This window comes from Syngnathus leptorhynchus, chromosome 2, assembly GCF_054491065.1.
Source record: "Syngnathus leptorhynchus isolate UIUO chromosome 2, UIUO_Slep, whole genome shotgun sequence".
Lineage (NCBI taxonomy): Eukaryota > Metazoa > Chordata > Actinopteri > Syngnathiformes > Syngnathidae > Syngnathus > Syngnathus leptorhynchus.
The window spans coordinates 16890834-16915479 of record NC_141196.1 but is presented as its reverse complement, the minus strand read 5'-3'; the positions used below and the strand labels follow the sequence as shown (position 1 = coordinate 16915479).

General features: G+C 39.0%; 1 protein-coding gene across 3 annotated transcripts in view; it reads right to left on the bottom strand.

The window, feature by feature from the left end:
• mid2 (midline 2) overlaps positions 1–24646 on the bottom strand; it is an 88054-nt gene that overhangs the window by 12194 nt on the left and 51214 nt on the right. For all 3 annotated transcript variants that reach the window (XM_085905485.1, XM_085905486.1, XM_085905487.1), the window contains 6 exons: positions 15918–15983; positions 14710–14805; positions 9414–9521; positions 4099–4247; positions 3702–3829; positions 3324–3467 (listed from right to left, as the gene is read on the bottom strand). In XM_085905485.1, the coding sequence (XP_085761611.1) occupies positions 3324–3467; positions 3702–3829; positions 4099–4247; positions 9414–9521; positions 14710–14805; positions 15918–15983 (691 nt within the window). The remainder of the gene's footprint in view (positions 1–3323; positions 3468–3701; positions 3830–4098; positions 4248–9413; positions 9522–14709; positions 14806–15917; positions 15984–24646) is intronic.

Below are 24646 nucleotides of genomic sequence, written 5' to 3'. Positions count from 1 at the left end.
CCGTAAGAGGACAATGTCAGTGAAGTGTGCTTTGCCAGCTTTTCCCAACACTTCTCTTTGGATTTACATCAACTGACAATAATCAGCACATTCAAACGGCAAATAAAACAAAGAATTTTGTTGAATCACCATTCAGTTCGGTTCAGGTTTTTTAGCGTACAGACGAAACTACAATAATTCCTTCACATCTCTCTGTTCCTTAAATCTTTCCCTGCGGTGGCAATCCGAGGCTCTGGGAACAATCTTGACTTCAAACCTTCTGGGACTTCATGAATTATTGAGCGGGGTGGCAACAACATACATACATAAGTAATAGCAGAGAGACTTCTTGTAAATATAAATACTTCACAGGACGCAAATAAGGCCATTAAATATGAGCTGCTTTTAAGAATGGATGAGGGGAAGGAACTCTGAGATGGAGAGTTATTTTGAAGTGACTGCGATGAAGAAATTGTGATTGAGTAAATAGTTTTAATGTTAACCACTGACACGGTTTTCCCTCATATATATTATTTTAATATGGTATTAAAAAAGGGTTATCCAATGGTATGTTTTCAAAGAGAAAATGTGAGGAAAATGCGTTTGTGCTGTTTTCTAAGTTTCTGCACTCAACTGCACCATTTTGCTGAATCAATTTGCGTTGGTAGGCGGCAGTTTGTTATCAGGTCTGGTGTGAACAAAAGGGCCTGCTGTCATCAGCTTCACAGTGTTGTAAAACACTGCGGCTTCAAAGTAAGGTTGTAGCAACAGGAAACTGGGCGGCGGGAAAGAAAATGAATGCATCCTCGACAGATATGAGCAAAACACATGGTAGCTACCCTAGGAGACCATCACGACTCTTCTTCGATGATGGAATGCTTAGTTAAAGGTGAGATTGTGTATGAGTGGGCAACCGTAGGCATGTTTGCTCATGATTGTCACCCCTGAAAAACGTGATTTTTGTTCAGTGAAAAACAGCAAACTTGACATTGAACATTAGTCAAGGTTGAAGCATTGGTTGTTCTGCATCTTGGTCACAAATACATTACAATAATTCTTAAAACTTAAGGTTTGTTGTATTTTGTAAGAGCAAGTATTGTTGGTTTTGAATGTATGAAATCTAGGGCTGAAGTAAAAAGAATGTAGCTTGAGTTAAATCCAACACACTACGTATGTATATTTGTGTAAGTGGGTGGTAGAGTTTGTAAATACAAAGAGCACAAACATATCAAAGTGGAGTTTCAGTTTGAAGATGATGGCACCATGCATTACAAAGGTGGCAACTGATGGGAGGAGCACTGCAGGAAACAAACGTGTATGTAGAGATTTCTTTTCTGGAATTTCTGTTTTGTGCAATTAGATGAGGTTTCTATGATAATGTTTTAGGTTAGCTTATAACCATGTTAAAATGTAGGATGTTCTGTTCTTTTAAATAAACCAAATATGCAATATTAGTCTACTAATGGTATAGAAATTGGTGGCAGTGGTATGGATGCCACAGAAGGATCTTGCAGACTAGTAAGATAACTTTATAAGTAGCCTAAGAAGGACAAAAAATAAACAAGGTTCAAATGTGGGTCATTTGCAATTTTAGAACATCATCATTTAATAAGCAACTGGATTCAATTTTAATTACTTCCATCAAAGATTCTCTTTTGCTGCTTTTGGCTAGTTGATGTTTTTGACTAAGCATTGAGTCAGTATCATAAAGTCAAACTTGACTCATTGCCTGTTTTCCTTGAAGCTTGTAAAGGTAGATGTTATGTCTGCTTAGTTTGTAATTTAGCTTTCATTCTGCACAATACCTTTTTACTTGCCTGTTTTTTTTTCCTGTGCTGTGCTCATATGAATCAGCACAGACAGTTCTTGCAAGGCCACTCTTTCCACTTCTTGCTGCCCCCAGGAGTACTGAGACTGATGCCAGGGGAGAGATCACTTGGTACACTCAAATGGAAGCGTTTAGCCGCTTTGAATGTTTGCAATGGTAGAAACCCAAGTTGCAATGGTAGAAACCTAAGTGGCATGCTAGGCCTAATGGATTCTGTCTTTCTTAATGTCTGCTGTGACTCTCTCAGGACTGAATGGCAGCACGAGGCTGAGTGTCTGAGTCAGAGTTGAAATGTATCCTGATGTTTCAAACAGGCCAGGGCACTCCCCTTTCATGGTTAGATGCAGAAAGGTCGGGGCTGCTCACGAGGAAAGCGATGAGAGGATGAAGGGATAAAAGAGGCAGATTAAAGCCGAGAGGTGCAGTGTGCGTAATTATGTAAAATAATCATGTCATCCTCGGTAAGAGGTATATTACCTCTATTACAACCATTATCCACTTCGAATTTCGCATTCATTCTGTTTCTTCCTCCACAGTGAGCTAAATATAGTTTTATTTATCAAGGGAGCATTAATTTGCTGCAATCTTTATAAAGAAACAAAAATGTAACTTAAATAATACATTATATGCATATAGTTTCTAAGCCCCTTAACTTCAAAGTAATTCCATTGGTACACTGGATTGATTAGCATCCTAGCCTTGGCAACCTAAGATCATAATTTCATCCATCCATCCAATTTCTGTAGCGCTTGTCCCCACGGGGGTCGCGGGCGTGCTGGAGCCTACCCCGGCAGTCATCGTGCAGTAGGTTGGGGACACCCTGAACCGGTTGCCAGCCAATCGCAGGGCACAAAGAGACGAACAACAATCCGCACTCAGACTCACACCTAGGGGCAATTTGGGGTGCTCAATCAGTCTAACACGCATGTTTTCAAACAATTCTCAGAATTTTCAAACATTTAAGAGCGTTAATAGATTTAGTTGATTATCCCGTCCAATTCTTATTGCTCAAATGCACTATTAATCATAGTCCCATGTTTTGACTAAAATAATTTGGGGTTTAGTTCTTTAAATCCCTTCTATACACAAGTAGAGACGTTATTTTCACCAGAGTTGTTGGTATTTTATGCAATTTTAAAGCATCATCTCATATCAGTAACTATTTGTGGTCGGACAAATATTTCTTAATGGCAGAACAGAGCTGGTGTATCCATTTAAAGCCTCACTGTGGTTGCTCACATTGGTCCACTTTTACAATTTGCAGGACTCAGCGCAGATCAGCTCTGTTTCGCTTGAAACATTGACAATAGAAAGGGGGAAAATCTAGGTTAGCCTAAAATAGAATAGAATAAAATATTGAGCATGTTGCAAAAAACATCCAGCTATACATAGAGAGTTGAGATGTTCCACTTTTTTATATTTTCATGCTGTGGTTTGATCTGAACATTAAAATCTCTCTTAAACACATTTGATTGACATTCCAATAAAAGTACTTCGTGTGTGTCACATGACTCACTGATGAAATTAGTCTGGCCAGTGTATATGGTGTACTGCAGCTCATACGATGTGACGCTGAACTCGTCCTCAGATGTCCAGTGAACAGTGATGGTGTCGTGTGACGCTGTGCACAACTCGTCTCGGATGGACGGCGGGCTGGGTGCTGCATGGGACAGTAGTAGCAGTAGAAACATATATAAATACACAACCATGACATTAAGACTATGAAATGCGTTTGTTTATTCATTCATTCTTTTCCTTTTGAATATGGCATATGACATGGTACTCCAATGCATCAACACAGCCAAGCAAAACTACTGAAAGAGCAACTGTAAAAAGCTCCTATAAAAAGGATATTTAGAATGTGTTTGTGTTGATAGTTTGTTGCACAATGCACCTGTTAGATAATCAAGGCCTTCCAGAATCTTCTTCTCTCGAGAAAAGTCCAGGGCAAAGTTGTCGAAAGCTTCATTTAGATTGACATCAGGGATGAGTACCTGGGAGGAGGCTGTCGCCATGGCAACTCTGGCATGTATTTAGGAGAGACAAAGATCGAAAAATCCCAAATGTTGAAAGAACCAACCAACAGTTTTTATAGCTCTACCTCTCCATAAAAAAGTACTACTTACATTCCAATCTAAAAACAAATAAGGGGCCCTGTCACCACCACAAGCACGTGAGTATTCAGTAAGGTTCAGTCAAATCAAATGTGAAAAGAGATGAGTTTTTCACATTTGATTTGAGATGAGTTTTTCAAAGAAGATGCAAATTACCGATCTGTTTCCATCACTCACCTTTCAGCGACATTTCGTGCAGTCTGAAGGAAGCGGGCGTGGTCGTTTTCTTTCAGGCTCTGCTCTGCCTGTGTGATGAGGGCACTGGAGCGCTCCAGACACTGACGACAGTTAGCAATCTGCTGGGCCAATTTGCGCAGCTTCATCACCTGGAAAACAAATGATATACATTGAGATGTTCTTAATCCTCCTTACTGTTTTGGATTCATCAGAACATTTATCAGAACATTATGGTTCATCAATCATCACCACTTTCAAAGGCCACCTACATTTTGCAATAATATTCTGCAATTTCATACCAGACTCATGAGGTCCAATGTGTTTGCATGAAACACTTGTCAGGGTGAGAGTTGCATTGGAAAAAAAAAGACTACTTAAACTTTAATATAAGGAGAGACGGAGGTTTAAAACCGAAATGTTGCAGACAAAAAACATCTTCTGATGACTGCACTATATTGATGAGAGTTGGTGACGTTAGTTGAGAAAAATAAGTTCCAAAAACAAGTGAGCTCTGAACTATTGTTCGAGACAAAGATTACTTGAGGATGCACAGACAGGCAAGGCAGGAAACGAGAAAAAATGCAGCCAGTGGACAGAGGTCCAGTTTATGGGTGTGAGGTGAGGTGAACTACTTGGCTCCTCATTCTTGTGATGACCTATTGAATGTGTTGCCAAAAAAGCTAACATTGGAGTTCAGCATTAGTTTATTTTCTGTTCTCGAGAAACTATTCAGCCAAAGCGATGTTCTGTGCCTTGCAACAGTTATTGTCAAACATAGTATAATTTCATAAAGCTAGCATTTGCAGATAAACCTTTCAATGACCTCAACAAATTACTTATTTCAATTTTCATTTGCTTGTGAGACTCTGGGGGAAAAAAAAATCTCACGGTGAGGGAATTGTTAAGAGCTTGTCATCAAACGTTCAGTGAGAATCAAAGCGTTACCTAATGTGCACTTCTGTCTGTTGCTGGAAAGCCTGCTCCTTCTAAGAAGCTGCTTTGAGCTGGCAACCTAATGGAGTTGTCAACTGGCTATCTTATCTGCTCTTCCGCGTTGAGATTCATAATCTGCTGTCACTTTAAACGCCATCCATGCAGCTTGTTGGCCACACGCAAACATGACGCTGCAACAGCATTGTTAGATTGGACAATATGTCATATGATATGCATCCGGAAAGTTTCAAGACTGGTGTTGAAAAAATACATATTTGAAAACCAAAAGACACTCATGTCTTCATCAGTTTTTTTTTTCCTCTTTTTTACTCCCATAGTGGCGATGAACGGTCTGTGAATGATGGCGGTCGTCCCCTAATTTGTATTACTACATTTCCTTCTGCATTGCAGGACCAAAACTGCCAAAATAAACAAATAAAAGTGAAATGAAAAAAGAACATGAAATATAATTGAACATTTTAATAAAAAAAAATATGGAAATAAAATGAACAAAATGTCTAATAAAATAAAATTAAAAATAAATGCAAAAATAACGATGTAAAAATTTAAAATGAGTAGCAAAATGAATGTGGAAATATATGCAAAATAAAAACATAGAATTGAATATCAATCCCAGCCTATAGCCTGGAGCCTATCCCAGCCGTCATTGGGCAGTAGGCGGGGACACCCTGAACTGGTTGCCAGCCAATCGCAGGGCACACAGAGACGAACAACCATTCGCACTCGTACTCACACCAAGGGACAATTTGGAGTGCTCAATCAGCCTACCAAGCATGTTTTTGGGATGTGGGATGAAACCGGAGTGCCCGGAGAGAACCCACGCGGACACGGGGAGAACATGCAAACTCCACACAGGGAGGGCCACCTGGAATCGAACCCGCACCCTCCTAACTGTGAGGCGGACGTGCTACCGGGTGCGTCACCGAGCCACCCTCAATTTATATATGTTTTAATTTATTTATTTCAAATATATTTTTTAATATTTGTCTACATTTTCACTTAAATTTTTTTTTGATTCATGTCCTCCATTTTCACAGTATGCTAATTCTCCCTAGTAGACTTCTGAAACACTCATCGTATGGGCTGGTTGAAGTCTGAGGGAGGCTTTAGTTCTCAGAAAGTGCAGTTTCCATGAGACATTAATTCTATTGAATGTTACCCAATAGAAAATATGTTACAATTTAAATGTAAAATTAACTTGCATAGCGAATCCAAAAGATAGACTAATTGTTGCCAGTGACGTGTGCATTGCTCAATTAACAGGCTAAGGTGCGTGTGTTTTGGTATTCGTTTAAATAAATCAAAACAAGTCATTAAATCAACATGCTCGGAGCCAGGGCATCAATAGAAAAGAAAGTGATTGTTGATCACCGTTGCCCAGCAACCACGCCGGTGAATCAGGCAGAAAAAGAAATGGCGAAAGAAGGAGCAGAATACAGTCAGCGGTAAACTTAAGATGCTTTAGAACTGACAAACATATATGCCTGGGAAAGGTCAGTTTAAACACAAAATCCTTGAGGGCGCCACAAATGCATTAGAATTGGATCAGGCAGAAAAAGCAACGGCGGAAGGAGTAGAATAAAGTCAGCGGCAAACTGAAGATGCTTTAGAACTGATAAACATATGGCTGGGAAAGGTCAGTTCAAGCACAAAATACTTGAAGGTGCGTTAGGATTGAGACCTACACGGAGGCCCACATTTACTGCAATAAAGACTGCGCCACGTGGCATCATGTCTTGTGAGCATGCGTGCTATTCACAAAGGCATTTCTTTCACATTCAATGTCACATTTGTTTTTGCAATGTCAATGACATAAAAAGATTAATCAAATAATCCAAATTGCCTATAAGCGTGACCCTAGTCATACATTCTTTTTGTGTGCAAGAGCAGAAAACGGAAGACAATGGTGTTCCACCTTAGTCTTATTAAAAGAACAACATTTAAAAAGTCAATTTTGTTTCTTCAAAAGATTGGATGGAACGCAGAGATGCACATGACTGACTGAAGAGATAATTAGAGAATGCTTTAATTTATTATGACAATTGTTAATGTGACGTTCCCACACAATCTAATATTCAGCCTCAATCAAAAAGAGACAAAAAGTCTGTCTCATTATATGACAATGCATTGAAGGAATATTTTACAGTTTGGCTCATGGGGAGAAGAGCATCAAAACGTTTGCAGAGCGAAACTGAAACCAGACAGAGTTGAGAGGCATCAGCTCCAAACTTCTCTGACCCACTTTTCGACAAATAAACCCCAAACTATTTTGGTGCCTATGTGAATTTGTTTTCCCTCTGCTTCTACCTGCGCATCAAAGCAAAAAAAATAATATTTCAAAGCTTGAGTGTAAATTGTACATCCTCTTGTACCACCACAATAAAAAGATTTATTTGATTTTTTTGGATACTTTAGAATCCAACCACGTTTTCAACATTACAATGAAAATATAGATAGGGGAGGTGGCCTAAGAACGTTACATAAAGGCAAACACATCAGGACATGGGAACAGAGATGAAACCTCTCCTTCGAGAGCAACAGCGTTCTTAAGAGGAAGTGACAGAGAATGAGAGCGACTTGTTCTGCCATACCCGCTGTGATCAATGCCTGCATAATCCTGTTATTCTCTTGCACAGATCAACACAAATGACAGCAGCTTCTATTTTTGAAGCTTGACACAATTACAAAGTATGTTTTGCTCATGGTCTCTGTAATGTCAGGAATTTTATAACCGGACTCTTTCCCAATTACTCATGTGAACTTTCATGGCCTAAATTTGACATCGCTCAAGAGAGAAAAGCAGACATGAAATGTTTTGGGTGACACGTTACATTTTCAACGGATTAGATGAAACGTTGCTAGCAACCAAGTACGTACCTTACAATACCTATGTCACAGTGAGAGGTGTTAGTGATACAATGTAAAATATATAAATAAAATATACTGCTGAATTTGAAACCCATTTAATGATTTAGATTACAGCTCTTGTATGTAATGTCTAGTTTGTGTCATTTGTCGAAACAAAAACTCTAAATCATGTCCACCCAGTAAGATCTTGAAAGTTAACTTCATTCATGGGTAAGCTGCAACTTCCATTTCACTTAAATTCCCATGAATCACTGCTATTGAGTTACGTTATTGATTGCAGGCCTCGGAATTAAATTCAATTTAAAAAATGCACAAAGGAATATCTGTGATGAGACGGGATTTACAGTTTTGGAGGTATTTATTCTTGCCTCCTCTCCTCAGCTAAGCAGGTCATCAGTCATCTCTACTGATGCGCAAACTGTCTTGTTTAGTGCAATTACCAAACATGAATCATTGCTTTTCCCCCTCTGGTTAGCCCAGCCTGCCACTGCCTCCCTTTTCCATCTTAGCTTGACTTCATCCATTTGTCAACATCTGTGCTTACTGGAATTCATCCCTCTTAATAATTAACACATCACTTAGTGGTTAAAGTGTGTAATTCTGTGCCACCCTTTTCCACTATCTCAGACCAAGACAAGCGTTATTCCCTGTCTATGCCCTGTTAAATAAATGTTCTTCCGAGAATTAAAGTGTCCTGAATAATGGTGCTGTGATTGGTCAGCTACCGATCATGATCCTTGCTGTGTGGAACCTTTATACGATTTGTGAGTGATGTTAAGTTTGCATTCAGCACTAGCAAGTTATAAGCTTCAAAGCAACTACATCATTTGTAGAACAAATATTTGCTAGAAGATTGTGGGTTTTCAAGGCCCACTTGAGAGAATTGACAAGAAGGCAGATGGAGGCCAACAGTCAAAACAGCAGTTAACGCGGCACACACCGGGCAAACCCCGGCCGTGGACGTGACTGTTAGAAGGCTAAATAAATAAAGCCCCAAAAATTAATGAATTGGACTCAATGGCCAAAGTTTCTCTGTGATGGAAGATGGGTTCCGCCATCTGCTCTCTCACTACATGCAACCTTGTGGCAAATATTTCATGGACGGACGTAGCCCGTTGCAGTGCAAAAGGCATACATCAAAACACGTCAAAAGGGGCTTGATACTAAGTTTCTGCTTCTTCCTCACAAAGAATCTTAGATACCTCTTAACAGTAAATATTCTCTGAGTTTTCCATGAAAGCACTGTTGAATTTTGTGTTCAGTCTAAATAAATCAATATTTTGCCTATTTTTCTGAGATAGTACACACCAATTTTTGATTGCCCATTTTCTGCACTGAGATTTTGAAATAACGTCCTCTTTTAGAATGAAGTTATTAAAATGTGTCTTTTAATCTGAATCCATCGATTAACATGGAAACAACAGAAGAAAATTAACATTTTTGTAGCTGTAAATTAAATACAATGAATCAATGTGATCGGTATTACTATTTACCTTGGCCTCCTTGATTTTCACAGCAATGACTTGCTTCCTCTGGCGGATGATCTCCACCAGCTCGTCACACTCCTCCACCAACTTGGCTTCATGCATGGCAGTGTTGACCTGGAGAAGAAGAGTCACACCATTTTGAAACTCACTGATCACCATCCCGGATCAAATCATGGATCTTTGACTTATGCAGTCATCAATGTTTGTGAAGGAGTGAAACATCTCAGAGACATTACGTGGTGTTGTTAACAAAATAACCAACTAAAGCTAAAAAGAGTTATTGCAAATATAAAAAAAAATCACAACTGATTAGATTCCATATGAGTTGTCCCTCGGTGTGGTTGTTCGTCTCTGTGTGCCCTGCAATTGGCTGGCAACCAGTTCAGGGTTTCCTCCGCCTACTGCCCGATGACGGCTGGGATAGGCTCCAGCACGCCCGCGACCCCCGTGGGGACGAAGCGGCTTAGAAAATGGATGGATGGATGAATTAAATTGAAAGTAGTACAAAAAAATGGAAGGCAGACTTCAACGAATAGAAACATAGCAATTTAAAATAAAGTTTATAAATTATACAAGACACATTTTGTTATACTACAGAGCACAATCATGTCAGTCATTATAACTATGAAGTGGTGGTATAATCAATTACTCATGACCACATTTTTCCCCTCCATAAATGTATTCATGTTAAGAATGAACTTTGATCTAATGTTCAATGAACCAAGTGTGTAAAATGTAAAAAGAGAGCATTACACCATGCAAGGTGGATATTTGAAAAAAATTGTCAGGAAAAATTTATTTTGTCAAAACATTTCAAGGGAACGACTATCCTTAAAGGAACAGCAACGTATTTGCTTTCACATACAGACATGAAAATATCTCACGGTACACCAGCTTGTACTCGTGCTTGGAAAAAAATCTGTCAACAAATGCATGTTAATTGCTTAGAATTTGTGTTGACATGAGACACTTTATTCTCATTGTGGCTTGGATTTTTTTTTACATGTCAATACTCATTTTAAAATGTTAAAATGCAAGCAAATTCCGAATATATAACACCCATGCCAACTAGTGAGCAACAAGCAAGAATAATCCTCTTTAGACTTTGTCGCTAAATTTGTATAAAATTCTGGCTGTGACATGTAGCAATCAGACAGATGACTTTTTATGACCATGTTCCCCTAATTACTCAACAAAGCTCATTAGAACGCATGCGATGAATCCTTGAAGAAATAAAAATATAACAGCATTGGCAAGATATAACATGACTCCGTTTGATAAAATGCGGAAAAGAAGCAAGGTTGTTTGTGGAATATCACTGAACAAATCAATGTAGTCTAATATGATCCCGGTGATGCACATTAAAGTCAGTGAAATCACTGAATAGGAAAGTATTTAATGAAGAATATAATTCACCTCGGGTTGTAATCAGCAACATCATGCGGTTGGTTTCATTTGCAGCACAATATTGCAAAGACATGCATTCATTTATATATTTTGTTTTAATGGCCAACAAGAAGCATTCAGCAGCGAGACAATGGCATGATTAAGTCAAGTTTGATAGTGTAATGCCTCAATGTAATCTTTTCTTCTGTTGAATTGTTGAGACAAGCCTGTTGACGACAGATAAATAAGCCAAGTTGTATGTGCATTTTAATGATGCGACAATTCCCATATTGAGCCTTCAGCATGAACATTTGTCAGAGTGTCAGCTGCAAGACAAACACTGCCCAATTAACCACCGAACAAATCCCCAAATACGTTTTTGCAAGTGGCACAACAAACGTGTTTATGTTGTCAAAACTTTACTTTGCATTCTCAGGGGGAACCCAAAGTTTGAACATTTTCCAGCAACTGAGCTGAACCTTTCTATCGGTGGGCTGTGTGGACATGAATTTGATATAATGGGGCTTGGTGGTGGTCTCAAGGACTTGAATTATTCAGGCTACTATGTTGAATTGATGCAGAATACAAATGAAAAAGTACAGTTCTTTAAAAATGTTTTTAACTTGGACAGTGTGACTTGTACTCAATAATGCATCACTTTAGCACTAACAAGCAAAATAGAGGAAATGCTGACAACAGAGCCACCGTGTATGTGAGAATATTAACTTTGGAGGCCTGCAATTATATAATAAACAAACTTAATTACAGTCAACATCTAGAGTCAAATGATTTTTAATATCAAGAGCCAATCTCTATTTGTATAGTAGAAAGGGGACATTTTGTGGTTCAAGTTTTATCTGAATGGATGTACACAAAGTGATAAATCAAATCCACTGCCATACTTTAAATATGCAAAAAAAAAAAGTAGGTTGTTTTAAATGAACTCCAAATAAGGCATGCACAATGATAGTCATTTGGGGTAGCAGGTTTTCTGGGGTTCACACTCCACAGTTGTCTGGAAACCCCCCACAGCTTTAAAGAGTAAAATAGAAGACATAAGGAGTCTCTCTTGGTGTAATGTCTCGAATGTCTTTGCACAATACGCATTTTCTCACCGACCCTTCCATGAATATATGAGCAGGAAGTTCCCTATTTGTCTTTCTGTATCAGCAACACAAGAATGGTATATGTAAGCTCATCAACAATTAATGAACCAGAAACAATGCATCAAGTTCTGAAACGCCTGGCACATAAAAATGAATAAATAAACACACCCGCGCTTAAAAAGAAAAAGAAAAAGAAGAACAAAGGATGGAACGGAAGCTGTTATGTGTGCTGACACATTGGATAAGTGTTTGATCGGGGTTGATGCAAACAAGGAGGTCACCCACAAAGCTCCTCAGATTTATCTCTTTACACACGCTCACTCAACCAACATCTTTTTGTGCAAAATCCTCCCTCCTTCTCTTTGCCCTCTTCACCTCACCATTAAACCGAACCTTGCACTTTCCATTTTACATCTCTTTTTTCGACACTTTCCTTTGTCTCAAGCTCTTCATTTTTCCAACCATTTCTATGATAATTTGCTCTTTTTGTGCCTACTCTCTCTCTGCAGGTCTGATACTGGGCAGGTCCCATTTGAAGGTGACTAGTCTCTATTCACATTAATACCAACACTATCCTCACATATTCCTCCCATAAATAATTAAACTAGCCATTTGACAAGGACATACTAGAAAGGATCTTTAAGCAGTTGCAAAAATGGTGGGGAAAACACAGTACCATAAGCCACTACAGCGACTAACAGCAAAAAAAAGTCAGGAGATATTCCCAATCACCACAATCATCCTGATTTGCATCAAAACTCCAAGTCTCTAAACCACACGTTAAAGATTGTCTATACCTTATAACTAACACCAACTGAACAACTTATGTGAGAAGGTAGTAAAATATATGCGATGATTTAATTAAACAAGTAAACACAATTTTGAAACATTTTTTTTTAATATCAGAGATTTAAATGAACTTTTGTAGATTATTTTTTTTTTGCACTGATTCAAGCTGCCCTCAATTTTTTCAAGCACACCAGGTTTTCAAAATAACATAATAATAATGTTAATAATAATAAATGTCATGTGGTTATATATTTAGTCAACTTTATGAATTAAGTATTAGGTTTAGTTTAGGAACAGGTGGATTTTGTTTCAGCAAAGCCAAATCTATAAAGGACCCAATTTTCTACAAAAAAAGTAAAGTATTTTAGTTTTCTATTTGTTTAGTCTGAGGCACGTGCATACTCTATTTGCATGCAGACAACAGACAATATCCCCATGCCGTTGGGTTTGTCTGCACTTAATGAATCACACAGTAGTCAATTAGTATTGATTGGCTGAGGAGAAACATACACATACTCAAAGAGACTCTTTAGAAAATAGATTCTGGTCTGTAACTTCTCAGAGAGGACAGTCAAATCTCATATGGGAGAATGTGTGTGTTTTAAAGTATGACTCTTGAGATGTGACCGTTCAGTTTTGTCTTAAATTGCAAGCAAAATGTTAAGGGTTTGACTTTTTACCTAACCTTTGGCTTAACACCTATGTACAATGATGCAAAATTGACGGTCTAAAAACTTGCATCTATGCTGTAACATTATAACGCTTATTTGATTTCTTATTTTTTTTATTTGAAACAAACGGTGAAGCAACTCATTTATACAGTCAATACAACACTACTCAGAGGCACGTTCTTTTTTCTTCAGGTGTAAAAAACAAATAACTACTGCATCTTACTGAGCTCAGAATAGACTGCCTTCTTTGTGTATTCATGTATTCATTCGATTAATCCCTGCTGGACAAGGTGTGCACATCAGAGGGAGTAAAACAATATCAATAGGCAATGAAGCCTGAACAGATTGCACAGAATATAATTTTATTTGTGTATGTATATTTCCATACAGTACAAAGTACTATGTATTTTAATTATTAAAATCCGTGTCACAAATTTTTATGTCGTTTTCGCAGATGGATTAATGGAATTTCTGTTAATGTCAATGAGGAAAGATAATTTGAGGGTCAAGTGTTTTCATGGAAGAAGTTAAACTCTTAAGGCAAGGCACCAGTGCACATCTTCTCAGATTTTATATTTAAATATAAATAAATAATGAAATTAAACTGTTTTGAGTTTTTAACAACTAAGCATTGAGGACGAGGCCTCAATCCACAAAAAAAAAAAAAAAAAAGTCAACATACTGAGAGACAAGGAATTAAAACAAAAGACAGAAGGCAGCAGATGACAGAGACAGCGGATATGACCCAATTACCACATGACAATCAATTAGCAATCTGTTATACACAAGACAGTACAGTGTTGAATCCGAACTGTATTTGAAATTACTTAGCCCCTCGACCATTTTGAGAATGTTCTGTGAGGATAGTCGTAATATTGACTACGCAGGAAGAACAGATTCAGCTTGACTACGCAGGAAGAACAGATTCAGCTTCCGAAGCTGTGCACCCGCCATTGTACTCAGTTCACTCAGTGTATTCCAACGCTCAATTGGAGTAATTGCACTCAGACAGTAAAATAGCAGTTTCCACTTTTAAATGAAACCTCCTCTATTATAGATGACTGTAAAACATTGCAGCGTAGTTCTTGAATAAATTCTTGAATAAATTGCTCAGAAATCATTTTAATTAAATTTACATGACTACTCAATATTTGACCAGTAAGAGTTCATTTAAATAATGGATTGAGTGCTGATGGTTCTAAAACCTCAACCCATAAAGGAAATTAAATGACAGGAACTTTTTTTAGTATTGGATCAATCAGTTCACTGAAAATAAAATCCAGGCCAGGCCTGACTTCCAATTAATGATCCTATACTACACACACATAAAAATACAAAGATGCTGCATACCTCAACCTGTTGACAGATCTGGATAAGTTTGGCCATTTGGTTCTCCAGTTCACTGTTCCTCTTCACTAAATTGGTCAAGTTGTTCTCCAAGGTTTGCTGTGGAGAAGAGGCAGAAAAAATGTGCAGGCACAAAGAGCAGAATTCATCAACCCAAATGTAAATGTCAGTTTTGTCGCCTGTTGTAGTAAAAACAATTTTACAAAACGTGTTCTTTCGCGTTGAATAAAGTTTATTTTCCGAAAAATATGCAACCGGAATTTAAACGATGGAAAATTCAATCTTTAATTGAAGTGTATTTATTCAGTGGGGAAAAAACATTAAGAAATATTTTTTTTATACATCAAATCATGTGTACCACAATTATTAGCACCCCTAATATTAAAACTTTGTGCAATCCCCTTTTGCCACGTATATTTTGACCGATGCTGGCATTGTGTTCCATTAAATTAAATCAATTAATATGTTTAATTTAATCACATAAAGTCAGGAAAACAAGTTACTGATTAAAGCAATGCACATCCATCTTTACATTTCCAACATCAGAAGCCCAAGATGAATACGATCAAATTCAATTAAAAAATAAAGACAAGAAAAAAAAAGACTGGAACTTGGTTCTGTAATTAATGAGGTTTTATGGAAAAAGTTACTTTCTAATCTTTCTAAAAGTCTTTCTACAGCAAAACTAATCCCAGAATATCATTTAATGACTTCTGATAATGAAACGATAGAAAATAAAAGCAATGGGTCTTGCAGAATTTTAACGATCATAGGCTTTGACGGTCAGTAGCACTTCAAACATTCATGCGACCAAATAAAGATGAATGGAAACAAGTGAGGCCACAAATAGAGAGGCTTCAAAGGGAGCGAGCAAGTAAAGCGGGCAGAGACAAAAACTCCAAAACAAATAAGCAAACAAAAAAACAACAGCTGCGACGAGAACAAAGCGGCAGAAAAGCGGCAGGATTTTAAGGAGTTCTCGTCATGCATGAGAAGAAGAAGAGGATCAGACCGCCACCTGGTCATTGCTCAAACTGCCCTATTGCGCTTCTTCCTCATATCTTTTATTGCATATCTTTTGGTTTGTGCTGACTTAATAATTTGGCTTCTCTCCATCCTCATCCTTTTTAGGCGTCTACCTGTGTGCTCCCCAGCAGAAGGGATGAGTGTGTGAGGGTGGTCAGTTGGTAATGGACAGCTAGAGAACTCACCGCAGCGCTTGTCTTTGAAGCCTCCATTACCGCATCTGACACTCTGCCAGGGCTCACCTGATAAGCCTACAAACACACACATACACTCGCGTAAGTGTGAGCACACACAAAGTTGAGTGTGGAAAAAATACATGACAATGGAGGGATATTAATAAGCGAGCTTAACACACCAAGCTTTCATCGAGGAAAATATTTTAATTCTAATTGTTGTCAAAAAAATTTATATGTCTTAATTGTGTCTTTAAGGCTAGGTTTGGTCTTAATGCTCGATTCGGATTTTTGGGGTTGAGAGGGCTGGAGAGGGCAGGTATGTGGAGTATTAGAATGATGTACAGTATCACCATCTAGCATTGACAATACATGTGATGAGACTGCAAGAACTATGGAGACGGTTGATGAGATGGAGATGGCACAGAGTGGCACAGTGGCCATAGACTGACTGCTGCTTTGATTCGAAGCTTTTGTGGCTCAATCCCAACAGCCCTCCACCCTCATTGTTATTTGTCTCTTGGGCATTGTCTGTCCTTCACTGTAGCACCACCTCTCGCTCGAACCTGATCGTCTGTCTCCTCACTCCCTCAGCGTTATGCATTTCCAGCCCTTATTCTGTCCATCTTGCTACAGTTACAACCGCAGCAGCTGACAGCACATCGTCTCGGGTTAAATCACAACTCCGGTCAATCCTCCTACATGACATCATGATGTGGAAGAGCTTCTGCCCACGTCTCTTTGAAATAAACAGATATCCGTGTCAAATTTAATTATACACTTATCAGCCACAAGGTATAAGAGCTACTAAGTTTTGTTTTTTTCCTCTCATTCAAAGAGCCATTTTCATTCTGTGGCTTTCAAGTGACTTTCAACTGTCATTGATGCGCTATATAAATAAAGTTGTAGTATATTTGCTGTAGAATGCTAGTCGAGCTCAAATTGGTTCTCATCTAATATTGATATTACATGCATTTTTCGTGGAATGAAGTAATGAAAATAGAAATAATGTGTTCACTACGTGCACACACACAAACTGTGCAGGCAATGGTTCAAGTGAACATGTTTCGTTTTCTTGACAATGTCAAACAAAAAACCCACTGTGAAAGCCAAGTCATTAGACTCCACAATGTATAATGGTATGCCTTTTGTCGATGATAAAAGATACTCCAATAACTATAGCATTTTTGCTTTCAACTGTGACAAATTGGCCATTTCTAACCCAGGCAGTCCAATTACACTGCTCATATTGAGGCATGCAGGGATGCATCACTTTCATACTTTTCCTCAGCAACATTAAAAGATGTTCCATGAATAGGTGACAATCAAGTTCAAGCGTGAAACAACACACCAACAGCAAAAAGATAGAAAACTTTATAATAGGGTTTCTAATCCTGTGCCGCCTCGTCGTGGAATAAGATGAAAAAGTCCAGTTACTAAATTGTTCAGCCATTATGACACCACAACAACAAAAATGTGTCGAAACAGCCTGAGGGTAAGTATCCTACTTCAAAGTCTTTTTCCCCCCTTTTAATTAATTCAAGATCCTCCCCTATGCACAAGCCATTCAGCAGGACAGAGACACAGACAGAACTAAAGGCAAGCTAAAGATAAAAACTCATGAAAGGGAAGTAGAATAGAAGTAGGCTTGCTTTACAGCTGTTAGTAACAAGAGGATTTTAAAAAGTCAAGTCATGTCAGTAACATGAGCCTTCTGGGAAACGTTTTTTGTCTAAGGATAGCATTCTGTTGGGCACAAGCCTTGAGACCAAGAGAATGGGGTGGGAGCTGGAGGGGCTAAACAATGCGGGTCGAGCTTCATCCCCTCACCCGGCCGCTAACGGCTTTAATTGTAACGTGTGAAAGTAACTGCAACTTTAACACTTTTGCATATCACCATTGAAAAACTGTTAATTTTTATCGCTTGACCTACTGTTGAACTCATGGGACCTTTCAAGGTTTTTAAGTCGTGGTATATAAAACATGACCAGAAGCACTGAAATAAAATGCTAACATTTATGTTCAAGTCCCCATGGAGAAATCTAAATTGAATTGCTTGGAGAGAAACAACAAGCACAGAGGAATATGAAAAGGAAAAAGGTAAAACCACAATAAACCTCAACAGAGCTTCCACAAGGGAGGAAAAGCCAGTTGCAACAGAGATAAATGTGATTATATTTTAAGATTTGGCCCCATAGAGGACAGAGGATCAAGATCCCAGACTCTCTGTGCATTAAAAGGAAATAATAAATCATCGTTTCTGCCGAGACCAGTGTCACAATGATAGTTTTCGGGTACAAAGAATCACTTCTTCAAATACTTGAGCAAATCTTTTCTAAACTGCCCATTGTAGCTGAAACTTTTTATGATTACTACCAACTATTATTGTAAAGTAAGCAAAGTGAATGCAAATAACTGAAGGTGAAACTGTCAGAATTACCTATAAAAATATTTATTACATCTTTTTGTAGTTTTCAGTTATGCTGAAGCTGGTAGGTGTAAGCCACTTATGACGAAGTCTGAAATGTATTTTAGGGAGATGTTTAAAACAAAATGAGGCTGATATACCATTCGCTGTCATTATATTTCTCATCCTGAAACCACTCATTGTAATCAGTTTCAATATATTTGGTCTCATCTGTGTGAAACCTTCATCTGCCCACTGATTTGAGAACTACCTTGACAACCCGCGGGCAGCGGAATATATATGAAATGGGCACGTGTAGATTTTTGAAATTGTTTCATCATCTGAGCGCGGTGCAGTGTGATTTGTTACCTTTGTCAATTCTTATCCTTGGCAAATGATATCATCAGATTGCTGCTGTTGGCTGTGATATGATACATTTTCAGAGTCAATTCACTGCTTCGATAAGATCCTGACAATGTTGGGTATATTACTGATATGTTTCTGTGACTAACGTTCTCTGAGCCATAAACTCTGCAAAGGCAGATGATACATCATTTAAAAAAACAATGACGACAACCGAACAAAGTATGATGAGCTCCCATGCAAATACAGGCTGTTTTTTCGAAGCTGAGATTCTAGTCTTGTACATACAGCTTAGGTTCGAGTAAATAGGTGCCAAACACAAGCAGCTGCTCATGAATCAGTAAGCGAGTCTCATTTGTTGCTGCCCAAACAGAATTCTTAACAATGGCCATGCTGAATCAAATGTTGGGATTTATTGTGCAGGTAAAAAACAGAAAAGAACAGGCAAGTACATAATACTCACATAGCTTTGATACCAGGACAAATGAGAAAACACAAGAGGGTGAATAGAATCACAGCCAACGTATTCAGTATGTACCTTTGCTTTCATTTTCACTTAGCTACTATGCTAGGCCAGCCGAATTGTAGTTGTATCACTGGATTGACAACTGTAGGAACCTAACAAAATTTTAATTACAGCTCTACTGATAATGGGATTTGTCTGAAATCGGAGTTAAGGTACACAGTAAGTATATACGGTTGAAAGTATAAATTTGGCGGAATAGAATTTGCAGACCAATTGTAAAAACATCAGTTGCTGAAGTCATTCTAACAGCCTCTGCGTGAAAATGGCTTCGGTGACGCCTGACCACAGAGGTGAAAGCAATTGTCTAAAAACAACCGACCAACCGACCGACCAACCAACCAACCAACCAACCAACCAACCAACCAACCAACCAACCAACCAACCAACCAACCAAACAACCAGTGTGTCCACGTTAAACACACATGAACACATTTTATACTTTGGAGGTCAGTCGAGTACTGAACAGGCAAAGCTATCGATTTACCGGTCGATCTACGCTCCTACCCTCACCTATGGTCACGAGCTATGGGTCGTGACCGAAAGAACGAGATCCAGGATACAAGCGGCCGAAATGAGTTTCCTCCGCAGGGTGTCCGGGCTCTCCCTTAGAGATAGGGTGAGAAGCTCGGTCATCCGGGAGAGACTCGGAGTAGAGCCGCTGCTCCTCCACGTTGAGAGGAGCCAGATGAGGTGGCTCGGGCATCTCATCAGGATGCCTCCTGGACGCCTCCCTGGGGAGGTGTTCCGGGCATGTCCCACCGGTAGGAGACCCCGGGGACGACCAAGGACACGCTGGAGAGACTATGTCTCTCGGCTGGCCTGGGAACACCTTGGGATCCCCCGGGATGAGCTGGATGAAGTGGCTGGGGAGAGGGAGGTCTGGGAGTCCCTCCTAAAGCTGCTGCCCCCGCGACCCAACCCCGGATAAGCGGAAGAAGATGGATGGATGGATGGATCGAGTACTGAACAAACTAGCGTCTGTCCATCCGCTGAAATACCCCTTTATCTCACAAGGCAACATTGAGCCACAGGAGCCAAGGAGCCAGATTTCTCTCAAGAGTTGCTTACTCAATATACAATGAGGTACTGCTTTTGCAAATGTAACGGATTAGTTCTGAAAGCAAAGTCTGAGCATTTTTCAGCGCTTGTCAAAATAATTCCATGGCGCAGCACAGCTTAAATAACGTAGCTCTATTTCCTTGTCATTTATGTTCAGAATATAAATAACATTTGAGGACTACTGCAAAACAGAGTCTGGAATCTTAAGGCTGTAGTCAAACCTATTAAGTGAATTTTACAGAGATTTGTCACCTTCCAACTGGTCTGCATTGCAAAAACGCATTCTAACCGAACGGGTTTCGGCGCTGGCTCCTGGGGAAATGAACATGACACAATTGCACATTTAGACATTCTGTGAAATGCCACAAGAGTGCAAGCAGCATGTTTAGTTACTCTTACAGAAAGGAAGGCAGAGACTGAGCTACAGATTTACACAGTTTGTATGGTGATGAGCAACATGGCTGCAAAGTGGAATCCTGCTTCCAGTACAGGTATCACTTTGCCCAAAAAAGGTTCCCTTGTAAGGCTTGGTTAGGAGTGGCCATACAGCTTAATACACGACTGCAAAATTGAAAGGTTTTAGGGATAGAGACAACACCTCCATTAAATACAGTACCTCCTAAATGGGTCTTCAATAGCTGATTTCTTACAAGTAGGCATTTGGCTGGCAGAAATATTCCTTTTATCTCAACAAACTCGTTTGCTCATTCAGTCACGTACAACCTTTTAAAGATATGTTGATCCCGCTTAAATTTCCATGAAATGTTCTTTGTTCTTTTGCAAGGCGTTGGATTAGTTCAGTGGATGAACAATGTCACACTAGTCAGCACGGCTGCCTCACAGTTCAGAGGTGCAGGGTTTGATTCCGGCTCTAGCCTTCTTGTGTGGAGTATGCATGTTCTCCTTGTGCTTGCGCGGGTTTCCTCAGGATGCTCCTGTTTCTTTCCACGTTCCAAAAACATGCATGGTAGGCCGTGTGACTGCTCCAAATTGCTCTTAAGTGTGAGTGTTTGTCTATGTGTGCCTTGCTGGCTGATGACCAGTTCAGGGTGTACCCTGCCTACTGCCTGAAGTCAGCTGGCAGTCCAGCATGCCCGCGACCCTCATGAGAATTAAGCGGTTCAGAAAATTGATGGATTAATGGATGAGTTCAAGCTTTTCAGTAGGAGACTTATTTTCCTCTATACTACATGAAAGCTTTACTATTGTAAATAGACTTTAATAATTGGAGGGGCAATTCCACTTAGAGTCCGCAGTAAAAATTATTAGACCACACTCATAGAATGAAATCACATGCAGGCTAGCAAGGAGATATGTATGTCAGACTGAAAGGTGGAAAGAACTACTGCAAATAATTGCGAAATAAAGCATAATGGGATATTTTCCTCCTGATTCCCGAAGATACATTCAGAGCCACGTACTCACTGTCACCATCAAACCACAACGACCGACAACAACAGTTTTCATCACAGTCACACCCCCGCAGCGGTCCTTGCGCTCTTTCGCACATGGCAAAGTGACAGTACAGATAATCTTACCTCCAATACAAAGACCATAACACTATGTGTGGGAGTCGGGAAATTATAATCACTTCCCAAATAGTCAAAACGTAAAGCTTGCTGGTTGAGCTGTGCGGTCAACTTGTAGGTTCTCTTATCTGCAGGACCAAGTAAAAAGTGAGTGTGACACTCAAACTAAACTCATTCAGATGTAATATGTATTGTTTATGACTCATGGGTTCGATTGCAAATAATGGCATCGCGACGTCTCTTCCCCGAATAAAAAAACTGCATGTGAAGAACACCTGAAATTTGTTTCTCAAAATGTTTGTCTATTAAACTGAAAGGAGTATCAGTGCATCAGTGATCTGTTTTGCTTTCAAAAGGTTGAAACATGTTTGCTCTATACACTCAAAATATGACAATGTTTTTTTTTAACTTTGCAATATTACACAGTCTACACATGTCTAACCTGAAGCTTTCCCTGAAGGTTGGTGAGTAAATGTGACTGCATGTCATTTAAAATTTGAACAATGGAGCTCAATAACATCTCTTTCCATTTCCCACTAGTTTCTTCTTTCTTTCCTGACACAACCGATGCCTCATCATCACTCTTCCACAATGTCAGCTGTCGCCCTTCCCCAATTTTTCTGCATTTCCCTGACCTGAATCTTCTTGTCCTCCACTACTTCTGCCTGTGCTTTTACTGTTATGCCAGAATTCATTTGACAGCAAGAGTCTCGTCTTGAAGCCTTAATGCCATTTTCTTTCAGTTAAAATTTAAAAGCAGTTGAAGCAGCTACTTTAAGAAACAGACCAAGCATAGTTGTCAGCATAATACAAATGGTAGTGATATTACGCCATGCATTTTAAATTAATCAGTAACTGAATTTCTTTAAACATTCACCTTTCTGAATGGCACACCATCTTATTTTTACATCCTCAAGCACCTAACAAAACATTACTCGAGTTTGAATAACAATTTTCACCCAACACATTGCAAAACCTTGTGCTGCCCTCAGATCAATTGTCACACAGATCAATTGTCACATTGCGTTTAATTCAAGCAACTTAAGCAACTTATGTTGAGCCAACAATGTCCAGTTTTATTGCCTTAAGCAACTCATACTAGTGGCCTGCAACATGAATCACAGACTGCGTGACAAGGACACCTTGTTCAACCTTGAACATGCGGTACACCCACTTTTTTCACAAATCAAAATCTTTCCAATACAATCAAAAAGATTTGTGGATAAAAATTTCTGGGTCCTCCAATTTGAACAGCATGATCTAGCTTTGGTCAAGCAGGCCAGTTATTCATGGCATTAACATGTATTTATAGATGAGGTTATATAACAAACACATGATGAAAGTAGTGCTTATATTAAGCCTGCTACTGTGGCAGACGATGGTAGGATGACCAAGAAATGATCAAATAGAATACTGCAGGGGGGAGGAATATCTGGATCTAGAACACTGCCAGACTGTTATAAGTTACAAGAGCAGCAGTTCACATGCTGAATCCCAGCGCCATCTTATACAACCAAATGTGATGACACAACTGATGCAATTCAGCAGGACCATGGCTTAGCATTCTTTACGTGGCCACAGTCAGTAGGGGAAATCCTTGTGGATAGGCACTGGGATGACCTCCTGTAAATAGGAAAGACACATTCCTGGCGGTCCATTCGTTCTGCATTGTGGTCTTTTTGGTGCGGATATCTGGAGCGGACACTCTTCTTTGTATGACTCCCCAAGGAGCTGAACTGCCTTGTTCAAATCCGGGAATTACTGTAGCTGTCAGGAATGTTCTTGTAAAATGAGGTTCTAAAGGTTCGGAAAGCAAAAGTTCAGTTTACAAAGAATAAAATTGACGTGACAACTTTACAGCTAACCTACTAGATGACCCAAATTAGTTCCAGTTATTTACTGACTGATAAAAACGTTTGATTGAACTGTACCGTCTTGACGACTATGACTGATGGCTACTGGGACAAATTCTGAAGAGGAAATCACTCTGAGAGGTGTGCCTGGAACACACAACCAGGAATGTTTCACAGTCGCTATATTCTTTAATAGTTTTCTCTTTTCATATCTATTTATCTTTTTAAAAATAATTTCATAAAATTGTTTGTTCATATGTTTTTCAATATATTGAAAATTGGGAACAAAAATTATATTATATTAAAAAATTATTATATTTATATTATTGAACATGAAGATGATTTGCAATTTGAGTGCTTTAGCAAGAAACATGAAGTTGATGTATGTACACGATTTGCCTCAACAGCAGAAAAATGATGAATTTACTTAATTTTATTTCGTCAAGTAAAATCATCTGGACCCAAAGACATTTTTCTAAGTAGACTATAAAATCACTTGTCTCTGGATCCAAATTATCTTATTTTTTTCAACCACTTGACAAAATAAAATGGAGTAAATTCAACACACTATTTTTTATCTAGCCAGTTCTGTCCCCTAGGTCTTGAGTTTGACACCTGTGTTTTATTGTAGCGCTTGAAGGTGTCTGGCTGTTTGCTTCTACTAGTGGCAGCAGAGCCCAGAGTGTGGAAAGCAAGCCACCAAACAAGGCAGTATGTCTGTAACTCAAGGACACATTACCAAACACAAAGGCCCTTTTCCCCCCGCTACCCAGACAACTTTACTGAGCACTCAATTAGGGGCTGATTATCTAATGCTAATGAAATCAAGAAAGTCTAACATAGCTGTTTAGCTTGTATGAAGTCATCACTGAGTGCCCAGTGAGATTCCATTGCATTACCACTGGTAGAGGCAGCATTTCAACACCAATTTATCAAAACACCCAACTAAGGTGGTACACAGCCTTGAGACCAACCACAAACCGACATGTGATATGTACCCAAGT